The 17,426-nt window shown below is 36.2% G+C and overlaps 1 protein-coding gene and 1 long non-coding RNA gene across 3 annotated transcripts in view; one reads left to right on the top strand and one right to left on the bottom strand.

The window, feature by feature from the left end:
* The window catches only part of LOC105486218 (uncharacterized), a 93,781-nt gene that overhangs the window by 31,341 nt on the left and 45,014 nt on the right, over positions 1-17,426 (top strand). The window lies entirely within an intron of this gene.
* LOC105486220 (arylsulfatase family member J) overlaps positions 3,518-17,426 on the bottom strand; it is an 87,819-nt gene continuing 73,910 nt past the window's right edge. Inside the window, exons 3-4 of one of the 2 annotated variants that reach the window (XM_011748935.3) lie at positions 15,855-17,221; positions 3,518-15,758 (exon numbers count right to left, since the gene is read on the bottom strand). In XM_011748935.3, coding sequence (XP_011747237.1) covers positions 15,733-15,758; positions 15,855-17,221 — 1,393 coding nt within the window. In that variant the 3' untranslated portion in view covers positions 3,518-15,732. Of the gene's footprint in view, positions 17,222-17,426 lie in introns of both variants that reach the window. The other variant, XM_011748934.3, reaches the window with a different exon arrangement.

Genomic DNA, 17,426 nt, shown 5'->3' with positions numbered 1-17,426 from the left:
ACACTTACTCTAAAATTGACCATGTAATTGGAAGTAAAGCACTCCTTAGCAAAGGTAAAAGAACAGATATCACAACAAACTGTCTCTCAGACCACAGTGCAATCAAATTAGAACTCAGGATTAAGAAATTCACTCAAAACCACACACCTACATGGAAATTAACAACCTGCTCCTGAACGACTATTGGGTAAATAACAAAATGAAGGCAGAAATAAAGATGTTCTTTGAAACCAATGAAAACAAAGACACAATTTGTGAATTTGATTCACAGCCAAATTCTATGACAGGTAGAAAGAGGAGCTGGTACCATTTTTTTCTGAAACAATTCCAATCAATAGAAAAAGAGGGAATCCTCCCTAACTCATTTTATAAGGCCAGCAACATCCTGATACCAAAGCCTGGCAGAGACACATACAAAAAAGAGGATTTTAGACCAATATCCCTGATGAACATCAATGCGAAAATCCTCAATAAAATACTGGTAAAACGAATCCAGCAGCACATTAAAAAGCTTATCCACCACGATCAAGTCTGTTTCATCCCTCGGATGCAAGGCTGGTTCAACATACACAAATCAATAAATATAATCCATCACATAAACAGAATCAATGACAAAAACCACATGATTATCTCAATAGATGCAGAAAAGGCCTTTGACAAAATCCAACAGCCCTACATGCTAAATAGTCTCAAAAAACTAGTTATTGATGGAATGTATCTCAAAATAATAAGAGCTATTTATGACAAACCCACAGCCAATATCATACTGAATGGGCAAAAACTGGAAGCATCCCTTTGAAAACTGAAACAAGACAAGAACAGATGCAGAAGATGGGTGATTTCTGCATTTCCAACTGAGGTACCTGGTTCATCTAGTTGGGATTGGTTGGACAGTGGGTGCAGCCCATGGAAGGTGAGCCAAAACAGGCTGGGGTATCACCTCACCCAGGAAGCGCAAGGGGTCAGGGGATTTCCCTTTCAAGACAAGACAAGGATGCCCTCTATCAACACACCTATTCAACATAGAGTTGGAAGTTTTGGCCTGGGCAATCAGGTAAGATAAAGAAATAAAGAGTATTCAGTTAGGAAAAGAGGACGTCAAATTGTCCCTGTTTGAAGATGACATGATTGTATATTTAGAAAACCCCATAGTCTCAGCCCCAAATCTCCTTAAGCTGGTAAGCAACTTCAGAAAAGTCTCAGGATACAAAATCAATGTGCAGAAATCACAAGCATTCCTATACATCAATAACAGACAAACGGCCAAATCATGAGTGAACACCCATTCACAATTGCTACAAAGAGAATAAAATACCTAGGAATCCAACTTACAAGGGATTTGAAAGACCTCTTCAGGGAGAACTACAAACCACCGCTCAACAAAATAAAAGAGGACACAAACAAATGGAAGAACATTCCATGCTCATGGATAGGAAGAATCAATATTGTGAAAATGGCCATAATGCCTAAGGTAATTTCTAGATTCAATGCCATCCCCATCAAGCTACCAATGACATTCTTCACAGAATTGGAAAAAACTACTTTAAAGTTCATACAGAACCAAAAGAGAGCCCACATAGATAAGACAATCCTAAGCAAAAAGAACAAAGCTGGAGGCATCACACTACCTGACTTCAAACTATAGTACAAGCCTACAGTAACCAAAACAGCATGGTACTGGTACCAAAACAGAGATATAGACCAATGGAACAGAACAGAGCCCTCAGAAATAATACCACACATCTACAACTATCTGATCTTTGACAAACCTGACAAAAACAAGAAAAGGGGAAAGGATTCCCTATTTAATAAATGGTGCTGGGAAAACTGGCCAGTTATATGTAGAAAGCTGAAAGTGGATCCCTTCCTTATACTTTATACAAAAATTAACAGATGGATTAAAGACTTAAATGTAAGACCTAAAACCATAAAAATCTAGAAGAAAACCTAGGCAATACCATTCAGGACATAGGCGTGGGCAAAGAAAGACTTCATGACTAAAACACCAAAAGCAATGGCAATAAAAGCCAAATTAGACAAATGGGATCTAATTAAACTAAAGAGCTTCTGCACAGCAAAAGAAACTACCATCAGAGTGAAGAGGCAACCTACAGAATGGGAGAACATTTTTTGCAATCTACCCACCTGACTAAGGGCTAATATTCAGAATCTACAAAGAACTTAAATAAATTTACAAGAAAAAAAAAACCCCCATCAAAAGCTGGTGAAGGATATGAACAGACACTTCTCAAAAGAAGACATCTGGCTGGGTGCGGTGGCTCATACCTGTAATCCCAGCACTTTGGGAGGCTGAGGCAGGTGGATCACGAGGTCAGGAGATCAAGACCATCCTGATTAATACTGTGAAACCCCATCTCTACCAAAAATACAAAAAGTTAGCCAGGCATGGTGGTGGGTGCCTATAGTCCCTGCTACTAGGGAGGCTGAGGCAGGAGAATGGTGTGAACTTGGGAGGCGGAGCTTGCAGTGAGCTGCGATCACGCCACTGCACTCCAGCCTGGGCGACAGAGCGAGACTCCATCTCAAAAAAAAAAAAAAAAAAAAAAAAAAAGAAGACATCTATGCAGCCAACAGACACATGAAAAAATGCTCACCATCACTGGTCATCAGAGAAATGCAAATCAAAACCTCAATGAGATACCATCTCATGCCAGTTAGAATGGCAATCATTAAAAAGTCAGGAAACAACAGATGCTGGAGAGGATGTGGAGAAATAGGAACACTTTTACACTGTTGGTGGGAGTGTAAATTGGTTCAACCATTGTGGAAGACAGTGTGGCAATTCCTCAAGGATCTAGACCTAGAATTACCATTTGACCCAGCAATCCTATTACCGGGCATATACCCAAAGGATTATAAATCATGCTGCCATAAAGACACATGCACACTTATGTTTATTGTGGCATTATTCACAATAGCAAAGACTTGGAACCAACCCAAATGTCCATCAATGATAGATTGGGTTAAGAAAATGTGGCACATATACACCATGGAATACTATGCAGCTATAAAAAATGATGAGTTCATGTCCTTTGCAGGGACATGGATGAAGCTGGAAACCATCATTCTCAGCAAACTATTACAAAGACAGAAAACCAAACACCATATGTTGTCACTCATAGGTGGGAACTGAATAATGAGAACACGTGGACACAGGGCGGGGAACATCACACACTGGGTCCTGTCATGGAGTTGGGGGCTGGAGGAGGGATAGCATTAGGAGAAATACCTAATGTAAATGACGAGTTGATGGGTGCAGCAAACCAACATGGCACATGTGTACATATGTAACAAACCTGCACATGGTGCACATGTATCCTAGAACTTAAAGTATAATTAAAAAAAAAAAAAGAAATTCCAAGCAAAAAAAAAAAAAGAAAAAATTCACACACACACACACACACACACACACACACACACACTGGTTAGAATGCTCATGTATGTTTCCAGTGTTTATATAAATATGCAATATATTGAACAATCTAAATTATTTGAGACATACACTAAAGTTTTGATCAATTATAGATACTTTATAGAAGTCAATTTCTCTTTTTAAATGGAGATGATAATTTTGACACAGACATATGTAAACGATGAGAAAAATACCTGACTTTCAAGGTGAGAGTTATATTTGAATTAGTTAAGAAAAATAAAATGTCAGCAAACTGAAGGAAAAGAGGATAGATTTACAACACCTTGTAAAAAATAGGCAAAATAAGATGATGGAAGCTTCAGAATGCTTATATTTTATAAGCACAAAATCTCACAAAAGTGAGATTATCTGAGAATATAGAGTTAATTTGACCAGGTAGAGTTAGGTTTTGAGGAAGTGAATTGTACATTTAGGTTGCCCTGGCAACAGGGGTATCTTCTTATGCTGACATTATAATTGGAAAAACCATTTGAAAATTAAGTAAACTGTAATTAGAGGTGGCCCGATCTCCCTTGGAGGTACAATTGGAAAAGGGTTTGGGGCAGGTTTATGCCATCCACAAAAATGAAGTCATGAGAGAGAACAGTTGAGTTGTGCTTAGAAGAGAGAAATTGGGCCTTATACTCAAGAGTATCTGAGTATGGCACAAATCTTTTGCTTTTTTTCCCACTGATTTCAGTTGAAGTTGGGGAAAATGAATAGATTGCATAGATGTATGTTTACATTGTCTCAACTGCTGTATATTAGTTAGAATCACTGCTGGAATGGAACTTTGGACTTGGAAACAGTGGGAACTCATTGTTTTCTGGATGCTTGTGAAAGGCGACTTTTGACTCAAGGTCTCACAGCAGTCTGTGCTCTGGATGCTTCTCTAGCTCTTATTAGCACGTGGAGACTGGATATATTCCAGGCTTACAATGATTCTACTTCTATTACATTTCTTTCAGTATGAGGAAACACATTGTCTTCAGAGGCCACAACATTCCACTAAAAGCTGCACTTTTGCTAGAAAGTTCTTTCTTATTCTGAGCTGAAATTTACCTCCCAGTAACTTTAATTGATTAGAGTCACCTATAGCAGTTTTAAAAACATTTTAATCTACTCTTGAGCTTTAATGACTTTAAGCGAATGCCTCTTATACAGTAATGTGTTTAACATGATATGTTTAAATATGTCTGTTAGCAATTGTGCTTTTATTAACTATTATAAATAAGAATAATATATTCCTATTATTAGCAATAATATTCTATCATTACTTGCACTTACGTATTGATCACTTTATATTTTTATAAACACATAGGTACAGCAATTTCCCTGCCTACGAGTCTCTCCAGGCTGGAGAATAAGTGTGAGGTACTGAGAGGAGAGGAGAAGTAAGGTTGAACTCATCATTTGATTGATTTCAGGCTTTTTATTCTTTGTTGCTCTGTTAACCACCTACAGCCAAAGGATGAGGTTAGTCTCAGGTGGTACTCAGATGGGATGCATCAAGCTTGAGGGGATCAGTGACATCTATTTTTAAACATTATGATTTGTGAAAAATCAATTTTGCCTTTTGCTCCCCTGTTTTGATTTAGTCCAATTCTCTCTTTTTGTAGAAAACTAAGCCTCTGTACAAATGGCTGGTCTAAGAGCATCACAGCTTTCCTACAAAGTTGTCGTTTTTCTCATCTTAAAAAAACCCCGAAAAATCTGGTCTGACTAGTAAAACATTGGTGTTTTGTTGTTGTTGTTTTTCTCTGTAGAGGATATACACCAGCAACGTGAAGCCTCTAGCTACCTATTTTGGTTTCTCTTATATATCAAGATTGCCTGTTTGATCCAGAGAAAGGGAGCAAAATAAATGAAATGAAGTCATTGATGTTTTTATGTAATTGGCATTTTCTCTCTTTTCACACACAATTAGATGGAGTTCATTCTGTAATACTGGCTTAATCCCTGCTACTAGAGAATTTCAAAGACAACTCATGCTGTGAATGTGAGGTGAGAGCTAGGTGAATGATTAAAATAGGGCAAATTTGACCCTATTGCTATTATTTCTAAGAGCTATGGTAGAATCGTATCTTGAAGGATACTTCAAAGTTCTCTAAAGAAAAAATAAATAATAATAGGAACACTACTAACAGTACATTTTCTAGGATAAAGGCACGTTAGATCATTTGAGAATAGTTAATTGAAATGACAGACTTTAGAGTCAGGTTTCAGAAATGTATATTTTGCATGCAAATAGTATAGACAATACTTTTTAGCGTAAGAGAAAAGACAGCAACTACCGGGTAAATTTTCAAGGATTTATTTGGCAGTATTTCATGAGCATGTACAGCATCCAAATAAGCTAATAAAATGCTTCAACTCAGTAAACAGCTGCTTACAAAAGGATTTTAAAGAGAAATATCAAAAGAGAAAGATGCTTTAAAGGTTAAATAAATTATGGAGTAAATTAGCATTAATAACAAGTTATAAGGAAATTAGAATATTTTTCATAATGTTCACTGTTTCATAATGAATTGTTCACAACAAATAAATCTTGATGAAAAGCAAGATTTGTTTATGAATTGTAAAGAAAATGAAATAATTTATAGTAGAAATAATGGTCAAAAGGTGGTTAGAGGGAAAAGGAGAAATACAGTATATTAATAACCTGAAGTTTATTAAAATTTTTATTTGTTTTTAGTAAGAATGAGTAGGTGAAATTTACAAGTGAAGTTAGATAACAAAATAGCTATTGTTTCTTCAAATTCAGTTATCTTAAGACAATTGAAAGTAATTCAAACTATATGCCACAAAAATTCTCCCATAACACAGTGTTAATTAGGTAATATGACAAACGCATCAACACCTTAAAATTAATGGAATATGATTTAATAAACTACTTTTTGCTTGAGAGGATTAGTGTAGTTTAATAGAAAACAATGCTACATCTCTTTATTCACAAGTATTCAAATTAAATTTTATATTAATTTTACTTACAAAAATAATCATGTATATAAAATAGGAAAAATGCAGGCAATCAGAAAATGATATTCACTAATGTAACTCACAATTCACAAAGCACAGCCTTGTATATTATTTTATTGTGCAGGGTAGTAACATGAATTCACTTAAACTGACATCCTGTCAGTATTTGCCTTTTTCCACTAGGAAACATAACAAGACAAATGTTTGAGCTGCAAACACATTTTCTCATTTAATAGCCACTAACAGCCATAATTAATTCTTGGAAACTGTAATTCAATCAAGTGTGATTATAATTAAACATATACACACAAAGATGATTATGAGTCTTTCTGGCAATAGTAAATAAAGTTATCTATTGTTGAAATATGATCACTATTTTTGACTATCGGTAAAAGTATTAATTTCTGGTCAACAGTCATTTTCACTCTTAGATTAGGCTGGAATATAAGTGGCTATGTGGAAATATGCATCCTAGTATAAAAGTTTGCCCAAAGATTTTTTTAAAGATAGGTACACAGACTCTAATTTATTAAATTTCAACATATGAGTTTGGTTAGTTTTTAAAAATATTAAAGAGATTATAATTACAAAGAGGGAGAAGGGAAAATAAAGATGACAAAGAGAAAAGAGCTAGAGAAGGAGGGAGAGATGAATAGGCAGAGGAAATAGTGGTGGGGTGGAGTGGAGCAATGCAGAGAAATACAAGGATAGTCACTACAAAGATAAGAACAATAGAGAAGAATTCAAGGGGAATCATGTTACCTCAGTAGAAGACTCTATAATCAGAAAGCCATAAATATGGGACCCACTATTTTTTAACTTAAATTATTTGATAGGAATTGAGGTTAGACTGTAATATTGGACACGACTCAATTGTGAATTCAACGCATATGTAGATTTTATTGCACTTACCATTCAATATGATTATTCACATCACCTGTTTCATAATTTAATTTAAAAAAACTGGATTTAAACTATTAAAAATTATAAAATTAATTACATTCAGCCTCAACCTGTTGAAACAAACCTGCTAGCATGACCCCTGGTGGTAGTCATCTATAATATGTATTAGGGCTGGATATTTAGGTCCCAGAAATTTCTGCATGCTGGTTAATATGATTAAAAAAAAATAGGGTGGGTAAATTAGGCCTTTCTGTTCTGTGTTTCATGTTAATTGAATATTACAGTGTGCAAGACACTCTGCTAGGCATGTATTAGTTTTATTCCTGGATTTGGGCAAATATCTGGGAGTGGAATTGCTATGATATATATATATATATATCTCATATAAATATATATATATCGTAGACTCCGGTAGTGGTGAGAAGTATAACAAACACAGAGAAGTACATAAACTCTAGTTATATAGATAATGAATTTTAGAAAACTGAACATATAACCACAAGCAGCACAGAGACAAAAATATTAGCAGAACCCCAGAAGTCCTTCTTGTGCCCCTTCTAGTAACCCCTCAACACGTCCCCCTCAATAGAATAACATTCCATTATATGAGAATATCACAATTTGTTTACTCATTCTCTTGCTGATGAATAATTAAGTGTGCTTTTCAGTGTTAGGATACTATAAATAGTGCTTCTATGAATTATATCTTTACATGATTTTTGCTGAATATCTATACACGCATTTCTCCAGGGTATATTCCTAGGAATAAAATTGCTGAGTTATAGGGATATAAATGTTAAACTTTCATTGATACAGCCAAAACGTTTTCTGATGTGGTTATATTAGTTTACACTCTCACCAACACTTCCACTCAGTTGTTCCACATACTTACCAACACCTGGTACTATTTTTTTCATTTTAGCCTTTCTGATACAAATGTACTGGCATAGCATTATGATTTTAATTTACACTTCTCTAATGCCTAATGATTTTTAGCACATTTTCATATATTGACTGTGCATTTGTGTGTCATCTTTTGTGAGGACTCTTTCCATTATTTTCTCTTATTGATTTGTAGGCGTTCATTATATATTCTGGAGACTTTTTGTTGTTATATTTATTGTGAATAATTATTCTAGCTCCTGGCTTGCATTTAGCAGCTTTTTCGAGGAATAATTTACATGTCATACAGTTGCCCATTGTAACTATACAGTTCAGTGATTTTTTTTAGTACATCATGCAGATGTACAATCATCCCTACGATTCAGTTTTAAGGTACTTCCTTCACCCTGAAGTTTCCCTCATACCTGTTTTCTGTCAGTCCCTGCTTCAACTTCCATCTGCAACCACTGATCTATGTCAGAAAGTGAATATTCTCATGTTTCTGCATAGTTAGGACTTTCTGACAAATGTTACTGGCACCTGGGTCAAAGGACAAGCTCGGACGTTGAAGTGTCTTACACGGGGAATTATCTGCTCTTAAAGAGTAATAAAACTTATTTCTGTCAGAGCCAACTGTTTGCATTTTGGGGTACTTTCCCCTCTCTTTTCTTCAGAACATTTATTTACAGTCCAAAGGACTCTAAAAGACCAGGGAGCAAATGTTTCTCAGGAAGGGAGGAGAGGTGGGGCATTTTATTTATATTTTTATATGTATACACACACACACACACATATGTGTGTGTATATATATATATTTCCAGATTCATAATTTTAGGCTTCCTCTCCTATGATGCGACTCCTGTACATGTAGTGCTAAACATGTGGCTTTCCTTGCATCACCTATGTGACACTGCTGCCGTCGCTGTAATGAACAATGATGACACTGAGTTCCAGAAACTTCATGGTTGCATTCAGGATAACAAGGAATAAATACAGATCATAAAAACTTACCAAGTTTACTGACAAGAATGGGATCCTGTTTGAAACGTGGTTTTCTGAAAGAGATAGAGGATGGCCCCCAGGCTAACTAACAGGATTTGAAAGAAGACAGCAAGAGCCAATAGCAGACAGATTGAAAGGATTGGAAGACAACTGTTGGTTGAAGGCTGGGGGTAGGTTGGAACAAGCAGCCCAAATGGTTTTAGGTTTTAGAGAAGGCTTTTAGTTTTTGCCTTCTCCTAGCAAGAGAAGAAAGGGTCCAGGAATTCCCAACGTTGGGCTTTTGGTGGGTGGGTAGAGAATGTTAGAAATCTATGTTGTTCACTCCTCTATGTAAGAAGAGAAGAAATACCCAAGGTAGGCTTTGGATAGGTTCCAAATAGAAGTTAGAAGTTACCTTATTCACTGCTCTCTCTTCTGGGCCGAAAGAGAAAGCATTAATTAGTTCCCAAAGCTGAAACGGCTTTGGACATTGCAGCTGCTAAACTGCTTGCACCTGAAGGGAGAGGTCGCTCACTTACTCAGGTGGGAACAATTTGTTGGCTTCCTGATTGCTCACTCCCACTCTGATCTCAGCTCCTTGAAGATTTAGGGGTGGGGCTCAGGTCTTCTCGTCACCAGAAGGCTGAGATAGCTCTACACATTCATCCCTTTATGCTGGGAGAACTTTGGAAGGGAGGAATTCACTTGTTGATACCTCTGTTGTGTTGGACATAGCTATAATGTGCCTAGTTCTGTGGCAGAAACGGATGTGGGACTTGGGTATGGAGAAGGGTGCCAAGAAAGGAAAATGTGGAGTTATGGTTGCATGTGAGTTCAGAAAGAAATAGCCCTAGCACAGCCGGGATGCTGAGAAGTGCAGAGGCAAGGGGCCAAATAAAAAGGTAAGGGGAAAAACCTCTCCACCCACCTCACCTAGTCTTCACTGCCACTGCAGCCGCCATGGCTCCCAGCTGGGAGAGAGCACGATTCCTCAGAAGCTGTTTACCTTAATCTCTGAAACACTATGTTAACTGTTAGGATCTTGAGCAAAACTTGAAGAAAAGAAAAAAAAAGTTTAATAAAACACTGTATTGTTTTGTTGCTATTATGTCTGACTGTATAGTAGAAATAATTGCAGGACTTTTTATGCTTGTAATTCCCCACCTCATAGGTGCTAGAGGGGATTATTTAATCAGGAATAACTAAAAATAGAGAAGTTTTAGTGGGATCTGCCTTAGAGACAGAATAACTCGCTGACTGAGGACTTAACGCTGTTTGCCCAAAGGAAGCCTCTGGAAATTCTGGTGATGATGACATAAAAAATATGATTTCAGATACTAAATTAAATCAAGACTTTTAAAAAACCTTGGTTATAAAAAGTTTTTTTTCTCACAGTTGTTTAGGATTTAGAAGGTCAGCTGAAGGTATTCCCTCTTCATCCTCCATGTTCAACCCTGGAGTTGAAGGACTTTAATTCTTAAAGCATTGTTTCTAGAAAGATTAATATGATGGAAGTTATATTAAAAATTATTTTTGGATTTTTATACTGAAAGACAAATTTTACTTTTGTTTGATTGTGCAATAAGATGCTCTTTATTTACAATTATCAGCTGAATAATTTCTACAAAGAGTGGATGGGTAGACATTTCTAATATGCCTTTGCTATTCTGTTGTTTGTTTTTCAATTATTGGGATTGATTTTACCTGAAATTGCATAAACCAACTGGCAAAAAATGTTACAGGATTGCAGTAAATTTGAATATAAGGAAATTTCAAATCATAGATATGAAATTGAAAGTTAGGTAAATACGTTCAAATCTACCTAATCCCCAAAGGCAACATTCAGGTTCTGTGCTTTAAATAATACCATGTTTAACCAATGAATCAACCAAATTCATAGAGATGCTATGACTAGTAAAATATTTAAGAAAAATATATCTTTAAAAAAGCAGAATTTCTGCTTTGCCATATTGGAGAGGTTTGTAATAGAATACCCAAGGATGTGAGGTATATTCCATTTGGCTTTATAATTCTATGAAGACATAGAGGTTTATTTGCTAATTATATTTTTTTCCTTTCATGATTTGGTACAAAAAGTTATTGACAATTTAAGCCCTCATCTCTTCTTTCTGGGAACTCATTTAAGCTAATGTATTCTGTAATATTCCAAGTAGCGTTAGAATAATCATGTTCTATCCTGTTATGTAATAAAGATGATAGATAAAATTTGCTCTCAATTTTGTATAATTTTTGCTTTGCTTTTGCTGTAACAGCATGTTCCTATAACTATACAATATTAGAGTTAGTTTTTTATAGTGTTAGAAATTTCTGCATTTCATATCATTGCTGCTAAAGGTATTAAGGATGATTAGTTCTATTTTTCAACAATGAAATCCCTGTACCAGAAATAGAAAGTGGAAACTTAGGCAAATGTGGCTGAACATATGGATAAATGTGATTATCTTATTTATTCACTCAAAAACATTGAGTGCTAAGTATGAGTAGGACACCATTTTATATACTGGCCATGCACATGTAAACAGAACTTATAGAAATCACTTTTCTTAAGAAGCTTATATTCTAGGGGAAATGAAACAGACAATAAGGAAAACTTGTGAGTAAAATCTGAAGCATATTAAATGCTAACGAGGAAGATCAAGCTGGAAAGTGGGATAGCCATGGTGGGAGGATGGCAGGGATGAGGTGTTTGGTTATTGGGTTCATGGCTGCATCTTCTAGGAGAATGTACACTAAAAAGGCAGGGGCACACCCGAAGGCAAGGACTCTGCCTGATGTCACTTGCCATCACATCCCATGCACACCATTACACGAGGCACTTGACAAATGCTGAATGAATGGATGGATAAACTTGGTGTAGAGTGAATCCTCCCGTTATCCTGATCTACTCTTTTTTCACACTACTTTATATAGTATATAATGTTATAATTAGTTGTGTTTATTATTTATTGTCTGCTTCACTCAGCTGGAAGATAACCTGCCCAAGGGTAAGAATTTTTATTCATTTCATACACTTATATATCCCAAGATCCTACAACATTGCCTGAGAGAGTAACATTCAGCATGCATTTATTGAATGAGTGAATGGATTCTATGAAGTCATTGCATGAGGAAATAAAGTAGCTATCAGTTTACCATAGAGGAATTGTGCTGCTTTTGGCAAGGAAACTTTTTCCTGCCAACATCACACATTCTGCTACTGACAAATTCACAATTTGTATGTTCAAAAATGGTATGAATAAAATGCTTAGGAAGCTAATCCTGACGCGAAATTCATGTGCCTTAGAAAATCAAGAAACACCTGCACATGAAAATACATAGCATTTTTAGTTATATTAGCCTTAAGCTGGAAACAACCCAAGTGTCCATTAACATGTGAAAGGATAAAAAATAGCATATCTATATAATAAAATACTGTTCAGTAATATAAAGAAATAATGTGGAGACATGCACGCTAATATGGTATATTCTCACAGAGGAATGTTGAAAGTACAAAAAAGTATAATTATTCAACTATCAATGACAGTGATCCTCTGTGCTTAAAAATTTTAAAAGGGGCCTGGTCAAGAAAACAAAAATATCCATTCAATTTTTAGAAAAATGAAGAAAGCGTATGTAAAAACAGATGAAACAAGTTCTCTAGTTAGACCTGACAGTTGACAGACCTGGGGTAGATGTTTTCACTGGCTGAAAGGTACTACAAATATTTTCGTTGTTGATGTTCTCATTGGAAGAAAATGTTTTTATATCCGTTCTCAACCCAGAAACACAGCCATATTCAACAATTATTTTCTGACAAAGCTAATGAAGTTTCTTTTGAAGCCCTAAGAAAGATCAGAGGTTTGAAAGAGGTGCAGTTTACATTTGAAAGAACCACAGGCAGCCTAGAAACGCATCTTGAAGATCACCGTTTAGGAAACTAACACCTGAGAATGAATTCCCCATATTAACATGGCATCAGTGATTAGGGCACAAAACTCAAGGACACAGTGTTTTCCTTCCTGTCCATCTTGAAATTCCTAGTGATTTGCCAACAGCATATTTAGAAACATTTTTGTTCATGACTTATATATGACTATTAGAAAGGATTTTAATTTCTTGAGGGCAAGACACTGAGACTTCTCGTAAACCACATCCTGCCTAGAGCCCTGGGCAGGTGGCAGGTACTCTTTAAAACAGCAATCAACATCCATGAAGCCATTTCCAGTAGAACACTGTGGGCTAAATTATTTTCACTGAGAAGATTATAATCATTTATAGAGAACTTAGAATTACACCACAATAGGTGATACCTACTGGTATTTCATAATCCTAATTTGCCTCTTTGCTTCTTTTTTTGTCTTTCTAGGAACTTCTAGAAGATTCTATTTTTACACTGTGTTTCCAATAACAGTATAGTTCCTCAGAATGCTAGTCCTGTGCATTGTGCCACAGAGAACAGTTTTATGGTGAAATTATGAAATACTGTATAACATTTTCCTTCTGTCAGGGTTACAATGCAAGCTAAGATTTTAAAAATTCTAACAAACATCTGCATTAAAGTGACTCCTTTGACTTTCTTTAACCCAACATCTCCCAAACTTACTTTTCTCAGAATTCTTTTTTAGTGTAAAGATGTCTATTTTTTAAAAGTGTATAAGATACTATCTATTTTAAGACATGTTATTTATGTGCCACTGGGAAAGGAAAACATGAACAATATGCCTTTATTTTTAAGACTCATTTAAAGGATACCGTCGACAAAACACAAACTTTAGGAAATACAACTTTATACTATAAAATAAACTGGAGCCATATATTCTAGAAATAAAACATTAAAATTAAAATCCTTTAAATCATCTTATCCAATTTAGTAATTTCAGTGCTAGATTACAGATTCTTTAATACATTTTCAGAAATTGTGAGCTGTGATATAAATGTATTATATCAGTCCTTTGAGCTGTGATATAAATGTGTTTAATGGTATGCTGTCATACCACCACACACATTTCCTTATCACAGTTATAACTTCAAAGATCACAATTCTAGCTATCTGTGACTTTTCAAGTGTATACCGCGAGGCTTCGAGGCCTCTGTATTAGGAGAGGGCACTTCAAAGAACACCCCAGGGTCTACAGGAACCACACCAATCTATGCTCATTGGTGACCCATGATAAACTTCGTTACTGATAATACTCCTTTAATTATCCTCATGACGTTTGCATGTGTGGTTTCCAAACAAGATAACTTACTCCAGGCAGGATCCATATATTCCATTTCTCTGTATCTCCCCACAGTGTCCACTTTGTATAAGAGTAAGGTTATTACTCTTAATGGCAAAAACTGCAACTACTTTTGCACCAACCTAATATAAATGTTAGGTTTTTATATTTTATAATAATTAATAATATTATTAATATGGGAACATCTTTCTCCATGTCATAGCCAAGTGGAAGCATCTATCTGTAAAATCATATTACTGTGGTTGTTAGCAAACCATTCCTTCAACTGCCTATTAGTAAAGATCTTTATTTTTTAGGATGAGTGATACAATTTTATCTAGAAGTTAGATCAGAAAAGCCACAGTAAATTTTCTAGTGCCATAAAATAAATCATTTTAATAATTAAGATACATAAATAGTTTATGATAGAAACAATAAAGTTGTCTCAACTCTGCACAAACATTGAATTTCCAAGTAATTTGTAAGGAATATATTCATCTTATTACATTCAAAATCATGGTTGAACAATGATGATTATAATGTTTTCTGAATGATGTTTTTATAGTCTATGAATTCGCACAGTATTACAGTAATTCATAGTATTACAGTGCTTGGTAATTTGAAGAAATGAAATAAAACTCTTCTAATGGTATGCAGGAAATAAAAATAAAATAATTAAAGTCATTTGCATAACTTTTTATGACAACAAAATAGTATTTTTCTGTAAAAATAAATTAGGTTTTTTTATACTGAAATGTTCTTCTATTAAAGTGTTTAGAAAATAGTTACATTCATTGTGGGCAGTGTGCTCAAACATTCTTATTTGCCATTCCCTCATGCATGATAAAATGAGGTGCAAGCTGTTCACATGTGAGAAAAACAGCTTTTCACAGGAAAAGAAACATATATATATATGAAATAGAATTAATTTAGAAACCCAAGTGTCATACGACAGAGATACAAAAATTCACAAAGAAAATATATTCTTCAAGGCCTTTGAGGTGACACATCTTTGACTATAATTTATCAAAGGTAGTTTTAATCATGCTACCCTGTAACTTCCATCAAATTAGCATGCTTGTGGATGGTAGGTTATTGTACTCCTCCTATAATTTAAAGCAGTGTTTGGTCAGTTGACTGAAGCACAGCAGTCGAACTCAGGACTCACCACGTTTTCTAAAGGAGCAAGAGAAACAAACATCTCCACTCTAAGCGTGGTTTGCAAGAGTAGCACCTTTGGCACTGAGCAGAACAGTTTTCGGTGTGGCGGCCAGGTGACAGAAGTCTCTGGAGTGGCACAGCATGAAAACAAGCCTGACGCTTAGGGCAGCGATATTATCGAGCCAAATTTGCTGGTTTACCTAGGAAACAGATGAAAGATAAGAACTGATTAAAGTTTAACCAAACAGGAAATATTTGCGCTTATCCACAAGTAACACCTGAATGGCAAGTTGAACCTGAGACTGTTTTCTGTTGTTTCTTCTTCTTTATTTTGCTTTTCTTTTGCTTTTTCTCAGCCCGATTTTTGTTTGGCTTCTTTTTCTTGGTTTCCTCTTTATACCATGGCCCCCAGACCCCTCCATTGAGCCGAGGGTTACTTCTGGGGTCTTTGGGGGGATACCTGACCGGCACTGCAGTTTTGTTGAACTGTGAGAGCCTCCGTAGGAGCTTCTTCACGATTCCTGGATACCTGTTAGATAGGTCCACCCTCTCATATGGGTCGGCTGTGATGTTGAAAAGCCATACACTTTTGCCAGTTGACAAGGTAATCCGTTCATTGTGCCACCGGTTCGGTCCCAGGTTGCTGAAAGACTGAGGGGGCACCCAGTCGCTGTAGCCAGGATTTCCTGTGAGCAATTTCCAGTGCTGCACTCTGATGGCTGACTGGATTGCAGTGTTCCAGATCCCATAGCCTGCTGCCCAGGAGCCATTTTTTGCCTTGGTGTATATGGGGTCAATGTTATGCAAAATATCTACTCGGGGTGAGCGAAGACCCTCACTTATGGTCTCCCAGATATCATAGCCATCTAGTTGAATATCCTCATCAATCTGTCCTTCAGCCAGTGAAATCAGAGTAGGGTACCAGTCAGTGATGTGCACAAGTTCCTTACACACTGTTCCCTTGTTTTTCAGAAGTGGGCTATGCACAAAGCCTACAGCCCGGATCCCTCCTTCCCAATATGTTCCTTTGCTACCTCTGAGAGGCCAGTTACTCCCTCCTGCTGTAGGCTGGCCACCATTATCTGAAGAGTAAATGATGATGCTGTTGTTATAGAAACCATAAGTCTTTAGAGCCAATGTCACGTTGTTGATTGCTTCATCTAAGCAGGAAAGCATGGCAGCATATCTCCTCCTGTTTATGTTGATAATGGATCGGTAGTGTTCAAAATACCTGCCAGGAGCTTGCAGTGGTGAATGAACAGCTTGATAGGCAATATATAAAAATATAGGCTTTGTGGGGTTATGGGAAGCTAAGATTTGCTGTACTCTCTGAGTGTACATCTGTGTGGAGTATATGCCATTGTCATAGTCCCAGGCAGCATTGTCGTTTTCATACAAGTCATAGCCACACATCCCAGGACTGTCACATTTGTAGTGTGTATAGTAATCCCCACTTCCCAAAAGGGAACCAAAAAAGGTATCAAATCCTCTTTTGGTGGGCATGCATTCTTTTCTGTAAAAACCCAAGTGCCATTTTCCGACCATATGCGTTGAATATCCAACCTCCTTCAGTTTCTGAGGTAGGGTGGCATTGTCCAGAGGTAAACAGTTGGGTTGAGTAGGTCTTATGATAGAATGTTGAAGTCCGGTGTGTATCTGATACCTTAAGAAAAGAGAAAAATTTTATCAGGGCAGGATAAAAGAGATATTGTACATAAAACAGTGATCCCTAAATTAAATAATGTTTCTATGGGGATCATTGTGAAATTATAATTGACCCCAATGATAAATGACCAATTCAGCGTTTCTACTCTTTAGTCACAATTCTTACTCTAATTAACTTCCTATTTAACATTTGAAATACATTT

The sequence above is a fragment of the Macaca nemestrina genome, chromosome 3 (assembly GCF_043159975.1).
Source record: "Macaca nemestrina isolate mMacNem1 chromosome 3, mMacNem.hap1, whole genome shotgun sequence".
Lineage (NCBI taxonomy): Eukaryota > Metazoa > Chordata > Mammalia > Primates > Cercopithecidae > Macaca > Macaca nemestrina.
Note: the sequence above shows the minus strand (reverse complement) of the source record. Positions and strands in the feature narration are given on the sequence as shown.